Source organism: Chaetodon trifascialis, chromosome 14 (assembly GCF_039877785.1).
Source record: "Chaetodon trifascialis isolate fChaTrf1 chromosome 14, fChaTrf1.hap1, whole genome shotgun sequence".
NCBI lineage: Eukaryota > Metazoa > Chordata > Actinopteri > Chaetodontiformes > Chaetodontidae > Chaetodon > Chaetodon trifascialis.
Window position 1 is genome coordinate 21,281,706 of NC_092069.1, and position 14,821 is coordinate 21,296,526.

The following is a 14,821-nucleotide window of genomic DNA, read 5'->3' on the forward strand; positions in this document are numbered from 1 at the left end:
AAAAGTTCATGAGAGTTTATGCTGAGGATTTGATGTCTGAAAAGATGAGAATTAGACATATTTTTGGTGCCTGGAACACATGTTCTCAGTTCTTACAGGAAGCCGAATGAGCTTTTTGTAGTAGCGCTCTACTCGACCAAACACTTCCTGACAGTAGCGCTGCAGCTCTTCCAGCTCCTCTTCGATAACAGCAGCATCCAGAGGCTCACTCTTCTCGATCAACGCCTCTCCCTGGTGGAAGATATGCTCGATCTTGGCTGTAGTGAGGGAGATCTCCTGTTGGAACGACTGCGGGACCAGAGGAGGAAGAGCATAGATGAATAAGTCCTCATTAATTCTATTTTTGATCATAAACACGAGGTTCTTTCACAGCCTCAATTTCAAAATGCATGATGTTTCCACATCAATTTCCTGATTTGCGTCAGCGTCATCTTTTAATATCAACCATGCAAAGACAGTCAGGCTGCTCTTCATGGTGGCAAAGATCAGAACATATGAGATTACAGGGATCTAAAATGCTGTATCTAAGCATGGAGAAAAATCCTTTCCACAGTGTTCCAAACAAATCAAGAGCTAAACGTGAAATTCTTAATCAGTACACATCAAGGCTTCCTACACCATAGCAGAATCCATTTTTGCTCACTTTCCGTATCTGCTATAGAAATAAGAAATAAATTCTTAAGTGTGCAAAACAATCGTAAGTGCCAAAACATCAGCAGTGACAATAAATAAATATTTGATTGTCAATACAAAGTAAATACATCAGTGAGGAGACGTGTGGGTCTGAAATTTCTTGACAAACCCACCCTGAGTTGTTTGATCTTGGCCTGAATGTCACACTCAGAGAAGTGCTCGATGTTGGTCAGCTGCAGGTCCATCTCTGTCAGCCACACCAAGATGCCGTCTCTGGCTGTCTCAAACTCCTCTCTCTGACTGATAAAGTGCTGCGTGTTTGAAACAGAGATGCTGCTTTTTAGAATGACATACGCTTGTACATTATACAACTATAATGCACGTAGTAGCTCAAGAGAGCTTCTGGCAGGCAGAACACACAGGTTTACATTAAAGTGCAATGTTGCACCTTAAGCCTGCGGAGGATTGATGCCACCCTCTTCTGCAGGTTGTCCCATCGCTGATTGGCATCGTGAGCCATCTCCCTCAGACGACAGGAAGAGTCAGTGCGGTTTTCTCTGGCCAGGCGGCGGTATTGCTTGTTGATTAACTCCAGCTGAGTTAGGCTCTCGTGGACTTGCCTCTGGAAGGCCTACAGAAACGCAGACTTTCATTAATGGGGTCAAAATAAACCACCATCCTTCTTGGTCTAGGAAGAAATCAACGTGCCCTGTGTTCTGTGTCAGGCTTTTAAACGTTTACACACAATACTTTTGCAATACCTCAAATTTCTTCAGTTCCTCTTTGGCTACAGTGTACAGGACACCGGAGGAGTTAGGCAGAGCAGCAGTCTTTTCTGAAGTGGCCAGCCACTCCTCAAATCGTGCGAAGTCATCTAGGAATTTCTGCCATAAACGCCACGTCTCCTCAATCCTAACACAGGGAAGTGTTGGTGAAAATGTAGTAAGGAATACCACAGTCACCTGTTTTCCCTCCATATTACTCTCTCTTTTTGTTTTCCTCAAACATATGACATCTTACTTGAGTCTCCTCTCCATAGACAAGGCACAGATGCTCCTCCAGCGGCGATCAAGGCTACGAGTTGCCTGCTGGATGGAGTCGCACTCTGCATCGGTGGCGCAGGCGTCACAGTCGTGCAGAAGCACCTCACACAGGTTCAGTACAGACGCCACTCCTGTACTGTGCTTCTCTATGTCACGCTGAAGCTCCTGAGTGGTGACAGAGGAGAAACAGAGAGAGAGTATGTGTGAGTGTCTGTAAGAATAAGTGAATTATACACAGGGTGGGAGAGAGACAAAGAGGGAAATCATAACTAGAAACAACTTTCAATTAGTTGATTTATCAAAAAATCTGCAAAATGTCCTACTTCTGTCAAATGAATACACTTATATGGATATTTAGTTACAGTTAATTATACAACAGTTAGTTCCAACCAAGAGACATTCCATGAGTGCTGATATAGAGCACGACAGCACTGAGACTTTTTACTGACATTATCACTCCGCTGTACAGGCGTTCTAATAACCGCGTTGCTCGAAAAGTACCTAAAGAAAATTCCACCTGATGCAAAGGCCATGTATCTGCAGCCGAGGAGGGTAACAGTGGCGACAGACAGCTTCTGGTATACTGCCATTCCCCTGGGAGTACACCAGCTGTCACAGGTGTTACCCAGGATGTACAAGGAGGCAGGGACACACACGTCTTACACCAACCACAGCCTGAGAGCCACTGCCATACAGAAACTGTCTGACGCTGGACTCGAAGCGAGGGAGATCATGGCAGTGAGTGGACATAGGTGAGATGCTTTATATAAACAGACACAAACTATGATGTCAATTTTGATTCACAGATAATGTGTCGCAGAACATAAAATACATATCTAAGCAAAAACTTGTTTCACAGGTCTGAAAGCTTGCTAAAAAGTTACTGGAGACGATCTATGGAGAGCCGGAAACGATGGAGCAACGTGCTATCTGATCGAGCTGTTAACTCATCAGAAACACACATCATGCCACCAAAACGTCTGTCAACAGACTCTTTTTTCAGTGGTTGCACAATAAATGGAAACATTCAGATAAATGTAAATGATACAAAGTAGCGGTAATCTGCAGACACAGAGTAACAAGCTTGTGCGTAGGAAATGTTTATGTGTTGCCTGGCAACAGCCTTGTCTCCCTTCCAGCTGCGGAACTATTTGTGTTGGCAGAGCCAAATAAATGATTAAATAAACAAACAAATCATAATAAACTATCAAAATACACTTGTAGAACAGCAATATCACACTTGAGGTCGTGCTGCTGTGCTGAATATCAGCACTGGTGTGATTCGGTCGTAGGCTCGAGTCCGCAGGCCTACTCACTCCCGTTCAATTCACAAAATGAACGGGAGGCAAATTTGTAATTTGTGATATTATACAATGAAAAAAACACACGAAAAATATGCTCACTGCTACTTTAAGGTTGCAGGTTGACAGTGAATTGCAATTGAAAGTAAAAGCACTGTCGTGTACATAACGTTACCTGCTGCAGATCGAGCTTCCTCTGAATCTCTTGGAAGTCGCAGGAGTCGTAGGCGATGGGTTTGGACAGCTCGGTCTCGATGTGGGCCAGCCAGGAGCGAAGGCTGCTCATGTTCTTATCCAGCTGCTGCACGGCCACCAGAGTTTCTCTCAGCTTCTTCACTCTGTGAACATAATTCATTCAACTGCGTCAGTATAATCTAATGTAAGAAACTCGAGCACTCAGCATGCTGGAATAAATTACAGGCCTTTTTTAGCTACTCAGGTGTCTTTTCACCTGGCTCCGATGAGATCCAGGAGGTGCTGCCAGCGATCGCTGACTTTGGTGAGTTTTTGTTCGATTTCAGCTGCTTTGCTCTTGTGACTGGCTCTGGCCAGGCGCTCTCCCAGCTGGTGCAGCTGCAGCTTGTTCTCCTCAGCCACAGTGATCTCCTCCTGGTAGTCCTGAGACACAACAGACATAAAGAGAATGAATGACAGGTGCATCACTGGGTGTAGTACACTCCATGGTTTAAAGGCCATAAACAAAATAAGCTTGGCTCTAGCTGCATTTCTTTAAACAGTAAATGCTAGATACATCTGAGATATCGGCGTCCACTCATTTTTCTGTTTACCTTGCGAAGCTTCTCGATCATCTCCTCAATGCTGATGTCTCCGTTTTGGGAGACCTTGCTCTCCATGTTGGTGAGCCACTCGCAGAGCTCCTTGTACTTCTCGCTGAATACGGTCCACTCATTCAGCTTCTCGCTCACCTGCTGCCGGCGTAGCACCAGCTGTCGAGGCACAGCAATATATGTTCAGTTAAGTGCATCACCGTGCAAAGTACGTGTTAAACAAAAGTACATTCATGTCAAAAAGTCTCGAAAGGAAGCAGAGATCATAGAGATCACTGCACCATGACTGACACATTTGCATCAAGCAGTGAGTGTGTGCTTCTGTGTTTCCTGTGTGCACATTTTATCTGCCCTGCACAGGATGCAACGCTGAAAAAAATTACGACCTTGAGGTTTCAGTTTGCATGCCAAAGCAACTGAAGACAGTTGAAGAAAGTTTCCTCTTTAAAATCTGAAGTGATATGCCATTTTGAGTTACATTTAAGTAATCTGAGGAACATAAACACACATAGTGCACTCATGGTTTACACCTTTTTTTTGTGAGTCAATGTGTGAAAAAAAGAGGAAACACTTTTGTTTTATCTTCTTACACTGTGAACTAAAAATCTTGCTATTAACATTCTCCCTCCATAAGATTCAGGTGCATCTCTAATACTCATTAGTCATATAAATATTCCATTTCTATCCAGATGATGGCATTTGATGATGGCTAACTGACATCATCCAGACCAAAGTATAACAGTCATTTGATTTTGCTTGACACTAGCACCACCATTTGGTAACTCAAGAAACTGCAGGGACAAGACCAGCGTATCAGATAGTGACACCTATGAGAATTACAAATGAGGCATGGTTAATGCTGTGTGATATGGAGCATGAGTATGAAGTAACTGTCCATAGTTTTACTTAAAAGATGCCCCCAGTAGGTGATCAGCTAAGCAGTACACAGTACATTCAGACAGCAGTGCACTGTACCTGATGGCAGATTTCGTCCCACTGTCGATGCAGCAGCTCAATTCGCTCCTGCAGGACAGACAGGTCCTCAGCGCTGATGTAGCAAGACAGGGACTCCCGCAGCACAGTCAGATGGGCCATATCCCCGGTCCAGCCATCAAATGTGTTCTCAAGGTCCTGTTGTCGAAACAAAAGTAATATCACTTTAACACTCATTTTTACATTTTGCAGACAGAATTTTTACACTCAATAAATTTCGTAAAACATCACTGGAAAATGGCTGTGACCTTGCAGCGCATCTGCTCAGCTTGCAGATCCTCGTGGTGATCAGGAAGAGGCTGAGAGAGCTGCCGTTTGAAGGCCCGAAGCTTTTCCAGTGATCCACCAATGCCTCTCTCACACCTCTCCCAGTCCTGTACATGACACAAACAGTGGTTGCAACTGCATCAGTACTGTATAACTTTTATTCCACGTTTAAAGCAAAGGTAAAAGCTGGTTGTCCCTCTTGGTGGAAGTTTGAAAAAACAAAAGAAAAGCATTCAAACTTGCACTTGCAATGCAGAAGTACTGATTCTCCTTTCATTGTCCCCTGAGGTTCCCTGCACTCAACAGGCTGCTGGCAATTTGTCTGGTTTACCTTTAACAAGGTGGCCAGCTCTTTCTTCTGTTCGTCCAGGCAGATGCTGGCATGTTTCCATCGCTCCTGGATCTCAGTAAGCTCTGCCTGCAGGGCCACCTCTGCCCGGCTATCCGCTGATAGGAGCAGTTGTCTGGCAGCCTCCACTGTCAGGATGTAGCTGCCCTGCTGGCGCTGCAGCACCTTTTCCTTAAGCTGAACCAGAATAAACAAACAGATACTATCATTCTTACTGATCAGGCTACAGATTTGTCTGTTCAGTGCTTTCCAAGTAGGTTTATTCCCTCTTTATTGATCAAGATTGTGATCTCTTTGCCAGGATCCGCTGCATAATACGTCTTAGTCACCCTGGCAAAGATCTAAAACATTAATCACTTTGGAGACTATCTGTGCAGCACCATCTAAATCTGAGATGTGTACTCTGTAAGCTTTTACATTATGTACCTGGACAGCATCCAGCATGGAGCGGGCTTGTTGCAGAGGCACTGTAGTCCCTGCCTGAAGGGCTTCTGCAGGGTGGGAGACCTCCACCAGCCATCTGCGCAGCTTCTCCACCATCTCTCTGTAGCGCTGCCACTGGCGGATCAGACCGTCAATGATGCCACGCCTTTGTTGAGCACGCCGCACTACGCCCTGCCACTGGTTACTCAGGAGAGCCAACTTCAGGTTGAACTCATCTCTGCAGGAAGGAGACGCAACAAAATTGTCAAAGGAGGACTTGTAACAGATTTGTTGTAAATAAAGAGGAGTGGATTTACTGTCTAGCAATCTGCTGCTCAGTAATACTGTATAAGATATTAAATGATGCAGTGACGAACACTTTAGAAACACTGCTTACCTGTCATCTACCTGACCCTGCTCTAACATCCTCTGTCCATCACTGATGATAGAGTGCAGGATCTGCTGCCGACTGAACATCTCAGCTTGGAATAACTGGAAGATAACATATTGATGACAACATGTTAATGATTAATTAATTTAAAAAAAAGCTCTTTCAGGTTTTTTACTTTAAAGGGACTCAAACCTCGTGAGCTTTTTGCTGCTCCATCAAACTCTGATAGTTCCCAGAAATTTCCACTGCCAGATTCTCTTCTGTTTGGACCAGGAACTCCATCCATGTTTCACACTTTTCCAGGAAGGTCTGCTGCTGCAGCAGGAAGGACTGCAGTTTGCTGTAAGGAACCAAACAATAATTGAACAATTGAGCAAATAAAAGTCATTTGGATGCTCAAAAATTCCTTTACTGTACATCTGAGGTGTTTCTGACAATATTTGCCAGCTCTTCATTTATTCAAATCTCATGAGCCATGTTCAAATATGGATGTAGGCTTTTTTGGGCTTGCACACTTTTACCTTATCTTTCATGTGTCATACCTGAATCTCTCGGTGGTCTGTGCTGAGGCTGTTGACCAGCTCCTGTTGAGGTTCTGCATGCGCTTGATCTCTGAATCGTTGAGAGGGAGCCGATAACCAAGCTCATTCAGACGCTCCAGTTCAGGAGCCATACTGCTGAATTTCAGCATGAGCCTCTGCAGACGGACACGAGAGAAATGTTACGCTTTGCAATTCCAGAACAATCAGTTATATTGATAATTTCAACTCACACGAACAAAAACAAAAAACAAACAGGAAAAAAAGACCTTGAGCTCCTCCATGCGGTCTTGGATGACTGTGAGGTCGGTGGAGCCGTTGGGATCTTGCACCTTCAGAGCCTCCTCAGCTTCAACTATCCAGCACCCCAATGAATCCAGCTGATCATTAAAGATCTCATAGTCTTGAACTCCAGTCTGGTGTAGAAGAGAAATGTCAGCGAGTGCAAAATTGATGATTCTGACTGGCTGATTGATTACATCATTGGACAACTGGGAGTCAAACATATTTGTCGTAAACCTTTTTCTGTACCTGCAGAGTGGTGAGCTGTCTGGTAAGTGCCTGTTCCACAGCAGTCAGCCTTTGGGTGAGGGAGAGGTGATCTGACTGGATGGCAGATGCTGCTGATGTGTCAACCTGCTGTTTCAACTGATCTCCAAGTTCATGGAGAACCTGCAGGGAGGCCTGCACAGGAGCTTGGGACCGGAGCACCTCCTGAGACAAAGCACCCATAAAATTTAGAGTAGAGTGTAATTTTTATTTAACACTAGAAAAAAATCTATATGCATCAATTGAGCGGCAAACAGATGGGGACCTTTACACATAAAATGAGTCAACAGTGGCACAGCTGTGGCTTCACTCACACTGCACTCTTGGATCCAGTCGGACACTTCCTCGTCAGCGATGTCCTTGCTGCAGGCGAGCTTGAGGAGTTGGTCTGCTTTCTCCTCCTGCAGCTGGATGCTGCTGCAGCTCTGCTCATAAAGCTCCTTGTAGCGCTGCCAGAGCTGAAGCAGGGCTTTGCTGCTTCTCAGACGCTCCGCAATCTCCTCCAGCAAGCCCGTCCATCTGTGTGCAAATATGACATGGGTCAATGTAAAGGATAAGGAAACGAATAAAAAACTGTCAAGTTGTAGTTTACATATTTGTCCAGACAATATGTCCATATAATATGCATAATATGTTTCAAAGAAATTTAATAAAATGTGTATTTTTTGTCAAAATGGAAGTTATCATGAGATATCTTTTGAACAAACAAAATAATAATAATAAATGAGAAAAGATTACCTTGCGTTGACGTCCTTCAGGGCGTTGTTGAGAGAATCAGACACTGAGGGGTGACACTCCTTCAGCAGTTGGTGAGTCACAGCACCAAACTTTCTCAGACTGCTCTCCTGTTTCTCCAGCTCCTCTTGCAAATCCTTCACAGGTGGCAGAGAAATACAGGGCTTAATTCACCAATAAGGATGAACAGTGATTAAGATCAAATTTAGAAAAACTCTCCTGATGAAAAATAGAAATGTCAACTTCATCACAGCAAGATTTCAGCAACACATACGGAAACAATTTGTCTGGATGACTGCAGGCCAGCTGACCGCTATAGTGGATCGAAAGCCTCTTCATCCAAACATACCTGCAGACTTTGCACCTGCAACTGCACAGCCTCTAGGGAGCCAGTGAGGAGGCGGAAACGGGATACAGAGTACCTTCCCTCCATCAGGTAGCCATTGATCTCTTCTGAAGCCCGCTTGTATAGACTCCACTGATCCAGCACTGACTTCAGGCTGATGTTCAGTTGCCCTATCTTTAGAAGGTGGAATAAAAAACACACAGCGACATTCAGAAAGCTCTGTGAGTAAAGATAGAGGCGTGTAACCAAAGTATCACATCAAAGACAGAGTGAAAAGAGGGAAAAAAGGGGAGCTTACCAAGTGGTCCAGGTTAGCCCAGGTGTGATTGACACCCTGGAGCGTCTCCATGACGATAGCACAGGCCTCATCGGTCTTGTTCTGGACAAGGGCACAGCCCTGCTCTTCCACCCTCTCTAGTTCTTTCTCTTTTTCCTTCACCAGCTCTTCCATTTCCTAGAATTAATGGTTTTCACATGATGCTAAGGCATAACAGCATGCAGGGGTACAACATGTTTTTACAAATCAGTGTCGGCACACTAAGAGAAGCCTACCTTACAGTCTTTGAGAGCATTCTGCACAGATGTCAAGTCCTCTATTCTGTGTTTTCTCTTTAACCTTTCTTCTTGAGTTGCCATCCAGGACTTCAGGGCCTGAACGCTGCTCTCATACTCCAACCACATCTCCAGAAGGTTCTCCAGGAACTGGATCTGGAAGCAATTTATACAAATTAAAATGTAACATCCTAATAACCAGTGGCTGTTGTGGTTTCATTCATGGTTATCAGTGCCCATGGCCTCACCCTCTCATTGATGCGGCCCTGTAGGATTTGCCAGCGTCGGTTCATGGCTCCCAGTCGCTCAGCAAAGTCTGTCTTATCACTGCGCTTGCTCTCCACATCCTGGCCACTGATCTGCAGCACTGACTGGTTGACGAAGTCCACAGTCAGCTGCTTACAGCTTAAATCTACTCTGAAGCCCTGAGTTGGAGGAAACAGCCGAAGATTCAGAGTTAAAACACCAGTCACAGATCATCAGTTATCATTAGAATCACAGATAACATTAAAATAATCATCAGGAGTCCATATAAGAAAGATGTTTAAAGTAATAAAGAGACATAACAGAGATCTTCAGGATTGTTACTTTAAACACCTAAAATCTGGACATCCACACATGCTCTTGACTGGCTGATCTGTACATAGAGAAATACTCTAAAAATAAAAACAAACCTTTCACATCCTTGAAATACATGCTAAAATGTTAATGTTGTCACATATTCTATTAACAATTCACCTGTAAACAAAGTCAAATACGCCATTAATTAAAAATAATCTGTGATAAGTACACCACCTTGTATTTTTGCAAGTAGTCCTGAATCACATTTGATCCCACTGCACTCTTCAGGTTTTCTTCATCCTCCTCTATGACATTCTCCATCAATGATATCCAGTTAAACAGCTCAGAAATAGCATGACGGGAGGCCAACTTCTCCATTTGGATCTGAAAATAAATTACACCCATGAGACTAGCATGTTTAGAGAAAGAACACACATGCTGCCAGTTTGAGGGCAGCCCTGTGTGAAAACTCGTACTTCACTCTATGAGTGAAGCAGCAGAAAGGAGTAATCCTATTTGACCTGCAGCAGCTAAGCCTGTTCAGTCGGGCTGCGTGTGACGATACCTGATGCAGCTTCTCCTGGACCACTGGGATGCGTGTGAGCAGCTCAGTCCACTGAGAGTCAATGCGTGCCAGGTCAGACCGCAGCACCACCGTGTCCACTTTCTTCAGACGCAGCAGCTGGTTGCCCTCGGTTGCCACTGAGTTCTTCAGGCTGGACTTGCCTTCAACTTCCTTTGAAAACTCCTGAGATGGACAGTGACAGGAATCATGAGCTGGTGTGCAATCAAAGGTGTACTTTATGATCATACTATATGGAGCCGTTGAGAGATGACACTTTTTACTACCACTACATCCAAACTGCTACTAACAGTACAATAAATCTAAGAAACATTATTTGTACTAATAATTATACATAATTTAACAAATGCAGAAGAATAAAGTACCAACAGGGAGTAATAGGTGTAACTAAATTGGATGGGTTATCACCACTTCAGCAGTGGAGCGTGTTGTCTGTATAATTGTCTACTAGTTGTAGTGCTGTAGCTGGTGAAGACCCTGAATCTCTATGGATCACTGCAGGCAAAAAATGCAAAAGAAAACTAAATCTGTGGCCTCACAAGGAAAGCGGAGAGATGGTCTCTGACGGTCTCCAGCTCCTGTGGCACTAACACCGCCTGTGTATTCCAAAACTCCAGACGCTCCAGGGCAGACTGCAGCCATTGGCTGAGGTCTGCACACTCTCTCTGATATCTGGAGGAAAACCACAATTCAATCAAAGAGCAATGTCATGCAATGAGTTCAGAAATCACGTGCCCATCGGTGTCCCTGAGGGATGTACTGCTTTTCATGCCTAAAAACAGTTCTGATTCTGATGTGTTTCAGACCTGGTCCAGTGTTTCAGGATGGCCTCCAGCCGCTGCAGTTCCTTGTTGACCTTGCTGGTGTTGTTGAGCCAGTGTTCCCCGAGCAGCGCGAGTTGATTCTCCAGTGCAGGACAGCACACGGACAGCAAGAGATGTTTGCCCTCATCCAGTACCTGGTACAGCTTGTGCTGGTGCTCCGTCAGCCTCCCCTTCAGACCCTTCACAGAGAATAAAAAGCAGTGAAAACAAGAAGGCTATTTAGGATTTTTATGCCAAATCCTAAATTCTGCAATGATGTCACTTTTTACCTGATACAGTGAGATTCTGTCCATGAGCCTTTCTTCAGTCTCTTCCACCAGGCCAACGGTGGGGATACTTCCTTCAACTGCCTCCAACTGGCGGTTCAGACTCTGGTAGTCCTGCACCAAGCGGCACCAAGTCTGATAAAAAGAACACATAGAACATTTGGGACTGAAACAGGTGATAAGCACCGTAAACCTTAGATGAAGACACAATATATAACAATTCTCTAACAATTTCATGACAAATACAACTATTTTCTTTAACCAATGTTTGTTAAAAGCATGTATTAGCAATGCAGTTAAATCACTCAAATCTTTTTGGACCAACTTCTTGTCCGGGCCGGAAAAATAAATGACTCAAATGATGGCATCTTCAGATGACTGTATCGGTCTGCTTTCAAAAGGAAAAATAAAAGCTAGCACACACAGCACTTCCTCTCTCACCTCCAGGATACACTCCAGCTCAACTCCTTTACTGTGTGCCTCTTTGAGGACACTCTGAGCCTCAGCCAGTGTCTCCTCCAGGGCCTGACTCTCCTTGGGAAGCATCAGACCGCTGATTTTTCTGAAGTACGTTTCTGTTAGAATCATATGGGACTCCAGACCCTGGAAGAACTCCTAGAAGACACAATCAGACACACAAACACACCACAGAGCACTTATTTGTCTCCAGCATTGCTAGCTTTGTGTTTAATGTTTCAAGCTGCTGATTATAAATATTCCTTAAGCCTTTCAAGCTTACTAGAGCTCTAAAAGGACCAAACCTTATGTTTGTCCAGGTGGTTCTGGACCTCCTCCACAGAGCTGGCGATGATCCTCTGATCGGCTGCCATCTTGTCTTTAGCTGTGTCCACCAGGTCAGTCAGGTCCTGCAGAGCTCGCTCATACTGCTCCTTCAGAGCCATGTTCTGGTTCAGCCCACTGCGCCGGGAACCCACCGTCATCACCAGCTCCTCGTAGGAATCCTGAAAACACACATAAATAAACCAAAAAAAACAGTCTGTACAAAGTCCTCACTGACTTTAATAATGTCATGTAATGATAAAATAATAATGTAACCACACACACCTTGACCTGGTGTCATGTTTGTTCTGCTAGACTGAGTTTTTTCCAATTTTTAAAAATAAGTCATCTAAATTTATTGATTCATACGAGGTTTCTAACCTTTTTTCTTGGGCTTTTAGCCTTTATAACAGTGTCAGCTGAAGGGATGACAGGAAATGGGGCAGAGAGAGAGGGGGAAGACACGCAGCAAATGAGCCGCAGGCGGGAGTCAAACCTGCGGCCACTGCAGAGGAACGACAGCCTCCATACCAGCTCAGCTATAGGAGCACCACGAGGTCTCTAACCTTTATCTACTTTCACTTACATTAAGTAAAACCTACACTGAGCAGCTTTTACTACGTGGGTTTCAGGCTGAGCATCTTTTATGGAGAGCAGTCAGTGATGTTACCTGGAGCTTGAGTATTTTGTTTGTTGATATCTGATCCGCCTGCAGTGCTGCTCCTCTGGCTTTGAGCTCAGTAATCCTCTGTTCGAAGTCTTTCAGGCTCTCTTCTGCACTGGCAATGACCTGAGAGAAAGGACAACATCCACGATCACTTCTCGTTCTGTGCGAGCTTTGATGGCTGTGTGCACACACGTCTGTGCCAAAGCCTGCATTACCTCCAGCTGTTTGGAGGCTGGTCTATCCATGGCTCCGGCTAAGGCCTGTAGGATCTGGCACTTGGTTTCAATGAAAGCAGTTTGGAGGAGTTGCAACTCAGTCTGTATCAGATGAAAGACAATTCATAGAAGGTGTATGATACAAATGTGACTTCATAAAACAAGAAGAAACATTTCCCGAACAGTTATTACATCTGCAAATGGGATTGTACTAGTCAGCGTCTTGGCTTTGTAGAGGTCATTCATCGAGAAAAATAAAATATGAAACACCTTTGAAAAATCAAGCAAACCTGGTAGGCTGTGAGCTCATGGGCTCTGGTCCTCATGTGGTCACAGCGTTGCCCCAGAGCACAACCCAGAGCTCCTAATCTCTCTCTCAGGCAGTCAAGGTTGTCCTCTAGCAGCGCTCGGTCCTCTTGTCTTAACCCTGAAGACCCAGCGAGCAGAGCCAGGCTGAGCTTCACGTCCTCTGTGACATGCCTCACGTCGTTCTCTAAGGTCTGGAGGAAGAGTACAGGACAGTTGGAAAGATTTAAAAGAATAGTCAGCTGCAGAATGACAAAATCACACCCAGAGCGCAGATAAACTGCAACTTTGGTCATTAATTTTAGATCATATCGTGAATCAGTAACAATCAACCTGTGCAGAGCGAGTATTTTCAACTGATGAGCATGGCATGAGCAATACCAGGCTCATATGATTTGCTAGTTTAAACCTTTTGCGGTAACTGAAGAAGCTGACTGTACCTCTTGCTTTTGCAGCTGCGTCTCTGCGTTTTCAGCCAGCAGCACTGAGCCGGAGAAGACATTGTTCTCTACGCCATCCAGCCAGGAGGAGGTGGATGACACAGCTGCGTAGAGCTGCTGTTCCATCTGCGGCATCTGTGTCTCACCACCACCGGGCTATGTGCACGCAAATTTCATGTCAGACTACATATCTTAATGCTGCGATGTAATGGGTTAAAATGTACAATACTGTTATAGAAATAGTAAAACCTGAGTGGTCATGTCCTCTATTGTTTGTCTGAAGTTGTCATACAGAGTCTTCAGGGAGGATTTGTCAGCCTGTGTTTCTCCTTTAAACAGCGATCCAGCTGTGCTCACACGAGAAGCTCTGGAATACACCTGCGAAAAAACAACCGTCACCAACAGCTTCTGCCTTCAAACTTAACAAATGTAACAGTGCCAGCACGCTTATAATAGAAAAAGGCTCGTACTGGCTGTTTGTGGTCCTGCTCCAGGGTTTTCTGAAGGAGCTGCAGTTTAGTTTTGAGCTCTAGTCTCAGGCTCTCCCATCTCTGCCTCATCTGCTCTCGAGCAGCCTGAGATTCCCTCTCGACCAAAACTGCCGGTGAAAACGGCTCTGTTGTGCTGCACGGAGACAGAGACGTGAATCAATTAATGTTCCATTTACATATATCTGAATATGTGTATTATATAATAGTATGTGGAATACAGTACCTGGCGCTGCTGGGCGAGGCCTGCTGGATGAGGATCTCCTCCCCCCTGCTAGCAACTGACTGGAGTAACTTCTTCTGTTCTGCCAGCTGCTCCTCTAGCTCCTGGAAAGCAAACAAGCAAAACAGTTGGATTAGACTTTGTATGATATAATTTATCTTTTAACACAGATGTCAAAGGTAAGAAAGGCATTTTATTTTATTTTATTTTATGAAAAAGCATGTGAAAACGTACCCTCTGGCTCTGCAGGCTGTCCTGGTGTTGTTGGGAACGTGTGGTCCGGGCCTGGGCCAGCCAGTCCTGCACACTGGGACTTTGAGACAGGCTCGACTCTGACTCACTGTCCTCCTGTTCCTGCAGAGAGCCCTGCAGGACCACACAATGTATTGCAAAACATTTAACATCAGCCTAATGTATTATCATGCAAGTCCTGATCTTCATGGTGCAGTTAGAAAGAAAACCTCACATGTGATGCTGGAAAATTATTTTATCTACATTGTGAGGTCCCACAGCGGAAGCTGACCCCAGTATCATTTGGTATTGTGAAAAGTTCTGCACC

The 14,821-nt window shown here is 44.7% G+C and overlaps 1 protein-coding gene across 9 annotated transcripts in view; it reads right to left on the reverse strand.

The window, feature by feature from the left end:
• The window catches only part of syne1b (spectrin repeat containing, nuclear envelope 1b), a 77,397-nt gene that overhangs the window by 8,360 nt on the left and 54,216 nt on the right, over positions 1 to 14,821 (reverse strand). For all 9 annotated transcript variants that reach the window (XM_070979093.1, XM_070979094.1, XM_070979086.1 and 6 more), the window contains 38 exons: positions 14,497 to 14,628; positions 14,266 to 14,366; positions 14,022 to 14,175; positions 13,801 to 13,929; positions 13,552 to 13,707; positions 13,096 to 13,305; positions 12,806 to 12,907; positions 12,594 to 12,713; positions 11,905 to 12,105; positions 11,585 to 11,758; positions 11,147 to 11,278; positions 10,860 to 11,056; positions 10,593 to 10,725; positions 10,036 to 10,218; positions 9,705 to 9,854; positions 9,158 to 9,334; positions 8,910 to 9,065; positions 8,656 to 8,811; positions 8,361 to 8,531; positions 8,015 to 8,148; positions 7,591 to 7,795; positions 7,259 to 7,441; positions 6,997 to 7,143; positions 6,731 to 6,885; positions 6,381 to 6,528; positions 6,195 to 6,289; positions 5,801 to 6,035; positions 5,357 to 5,551; positions 5,007 to 5,132; positions 4,741 to 4,896; positions 3,766 to 3,924; positions 3,429 to 3,595; positions 3,153 to 3,315; positions 1,654 to 1,841; positions 1,395 to 1,545; positions 1,082 to 1,264; positions 807 to 944; positions 97 to 288 (listed from right to left, as the gene is read on the reverse strand). In XM_070979093.1, the coding sequence (XP_070835194.1) occupies positions 97 to 288; positions 807 to 944; positions 1,082 to 1,264; positions 1,395 to 1,545; positions 1,654 to 1,841; positions 3,153 to 3,315; positions 3,429 to 3,595; positions 3,766 to 3,924; positions 4,741 to 4,896; positions 5,007 to 5,132; positions 5,357 to 5,551; positions 5,801 to 6,035; positions 6,195 to 6,289; positions 6,381 to 6,528; positions 6,731 to 6,885; positions 6,997 to 7,143; positions 7,259 to 7,441; positions 7,591 to 7,795; positions 8,015 to 8,148; positions 8,361 to 8,531; positions 8,656 to 8,811; positions 8,910 to 9,065; positions 9,158 to 9,334; positions 9,705 to 9,854; positions 10,036 to 10,218; positions 10,593 to 10,725; positions 10,860 to 11,056; positions 11,147 to 11,278; positions 11,585 to 11,758; positions 11,905 to 12,105; positions 12,594 to 12,713; positions 12,806 to 12,907; positions 13,096 to 13,305; positions 13,552 to 13,707; positions 13,801 to 13,929; positions 14,022 to 14,175; positions 14,266 to 14,366; positions 14,497 to 14,628 (6,054 nt within the window). The remainder of the gene's footprint in view (positions 1 to 96; positions 289 to 806; positions 945 to 1,081; positions 1,265 to 1,394; positions 1,546 to 1,653; positions 1,842 to 3,152; positions 3,316 to 3,428; positions 3,596 to 3,765; positions 3,925 to 4,740; positions 4,897 to 5,006; positions 5,133 to 5,356; positions 5,552 to 5,800; positions 6,036 to 6,194; positions 6,290 to 6,380; positions 6,529 to 6,730; positions 6,886 to 6,996; positions 7,144 to 7,258; positions 7,442 to 7,590; positions 7,796 to 8,014; positions 8,149 to 8,360; positions 8,532 to 8,655; positions 8,812 to 8,909; positions 9,066 to 9,157; positions 9,335 to 9,704; positions 9,855 to 10,035; positions 10,219 to 10,592; positions 10,726 to 10,859; positions 11,057 to 11,146; positions 11,279 to 11,584; positions 11,759 to 11,904; positions 12,106 to 12,593; positions 12,714 to 12,805; positions 12,908 to 13,095; positions 13,306 to 13,551; positions 13,708 to 13,800; positions 13,930 to 14,021; positions 14,176 to 14,265; positions 14,367 to 14,496; positions 14,629 to 14,821) is intronic.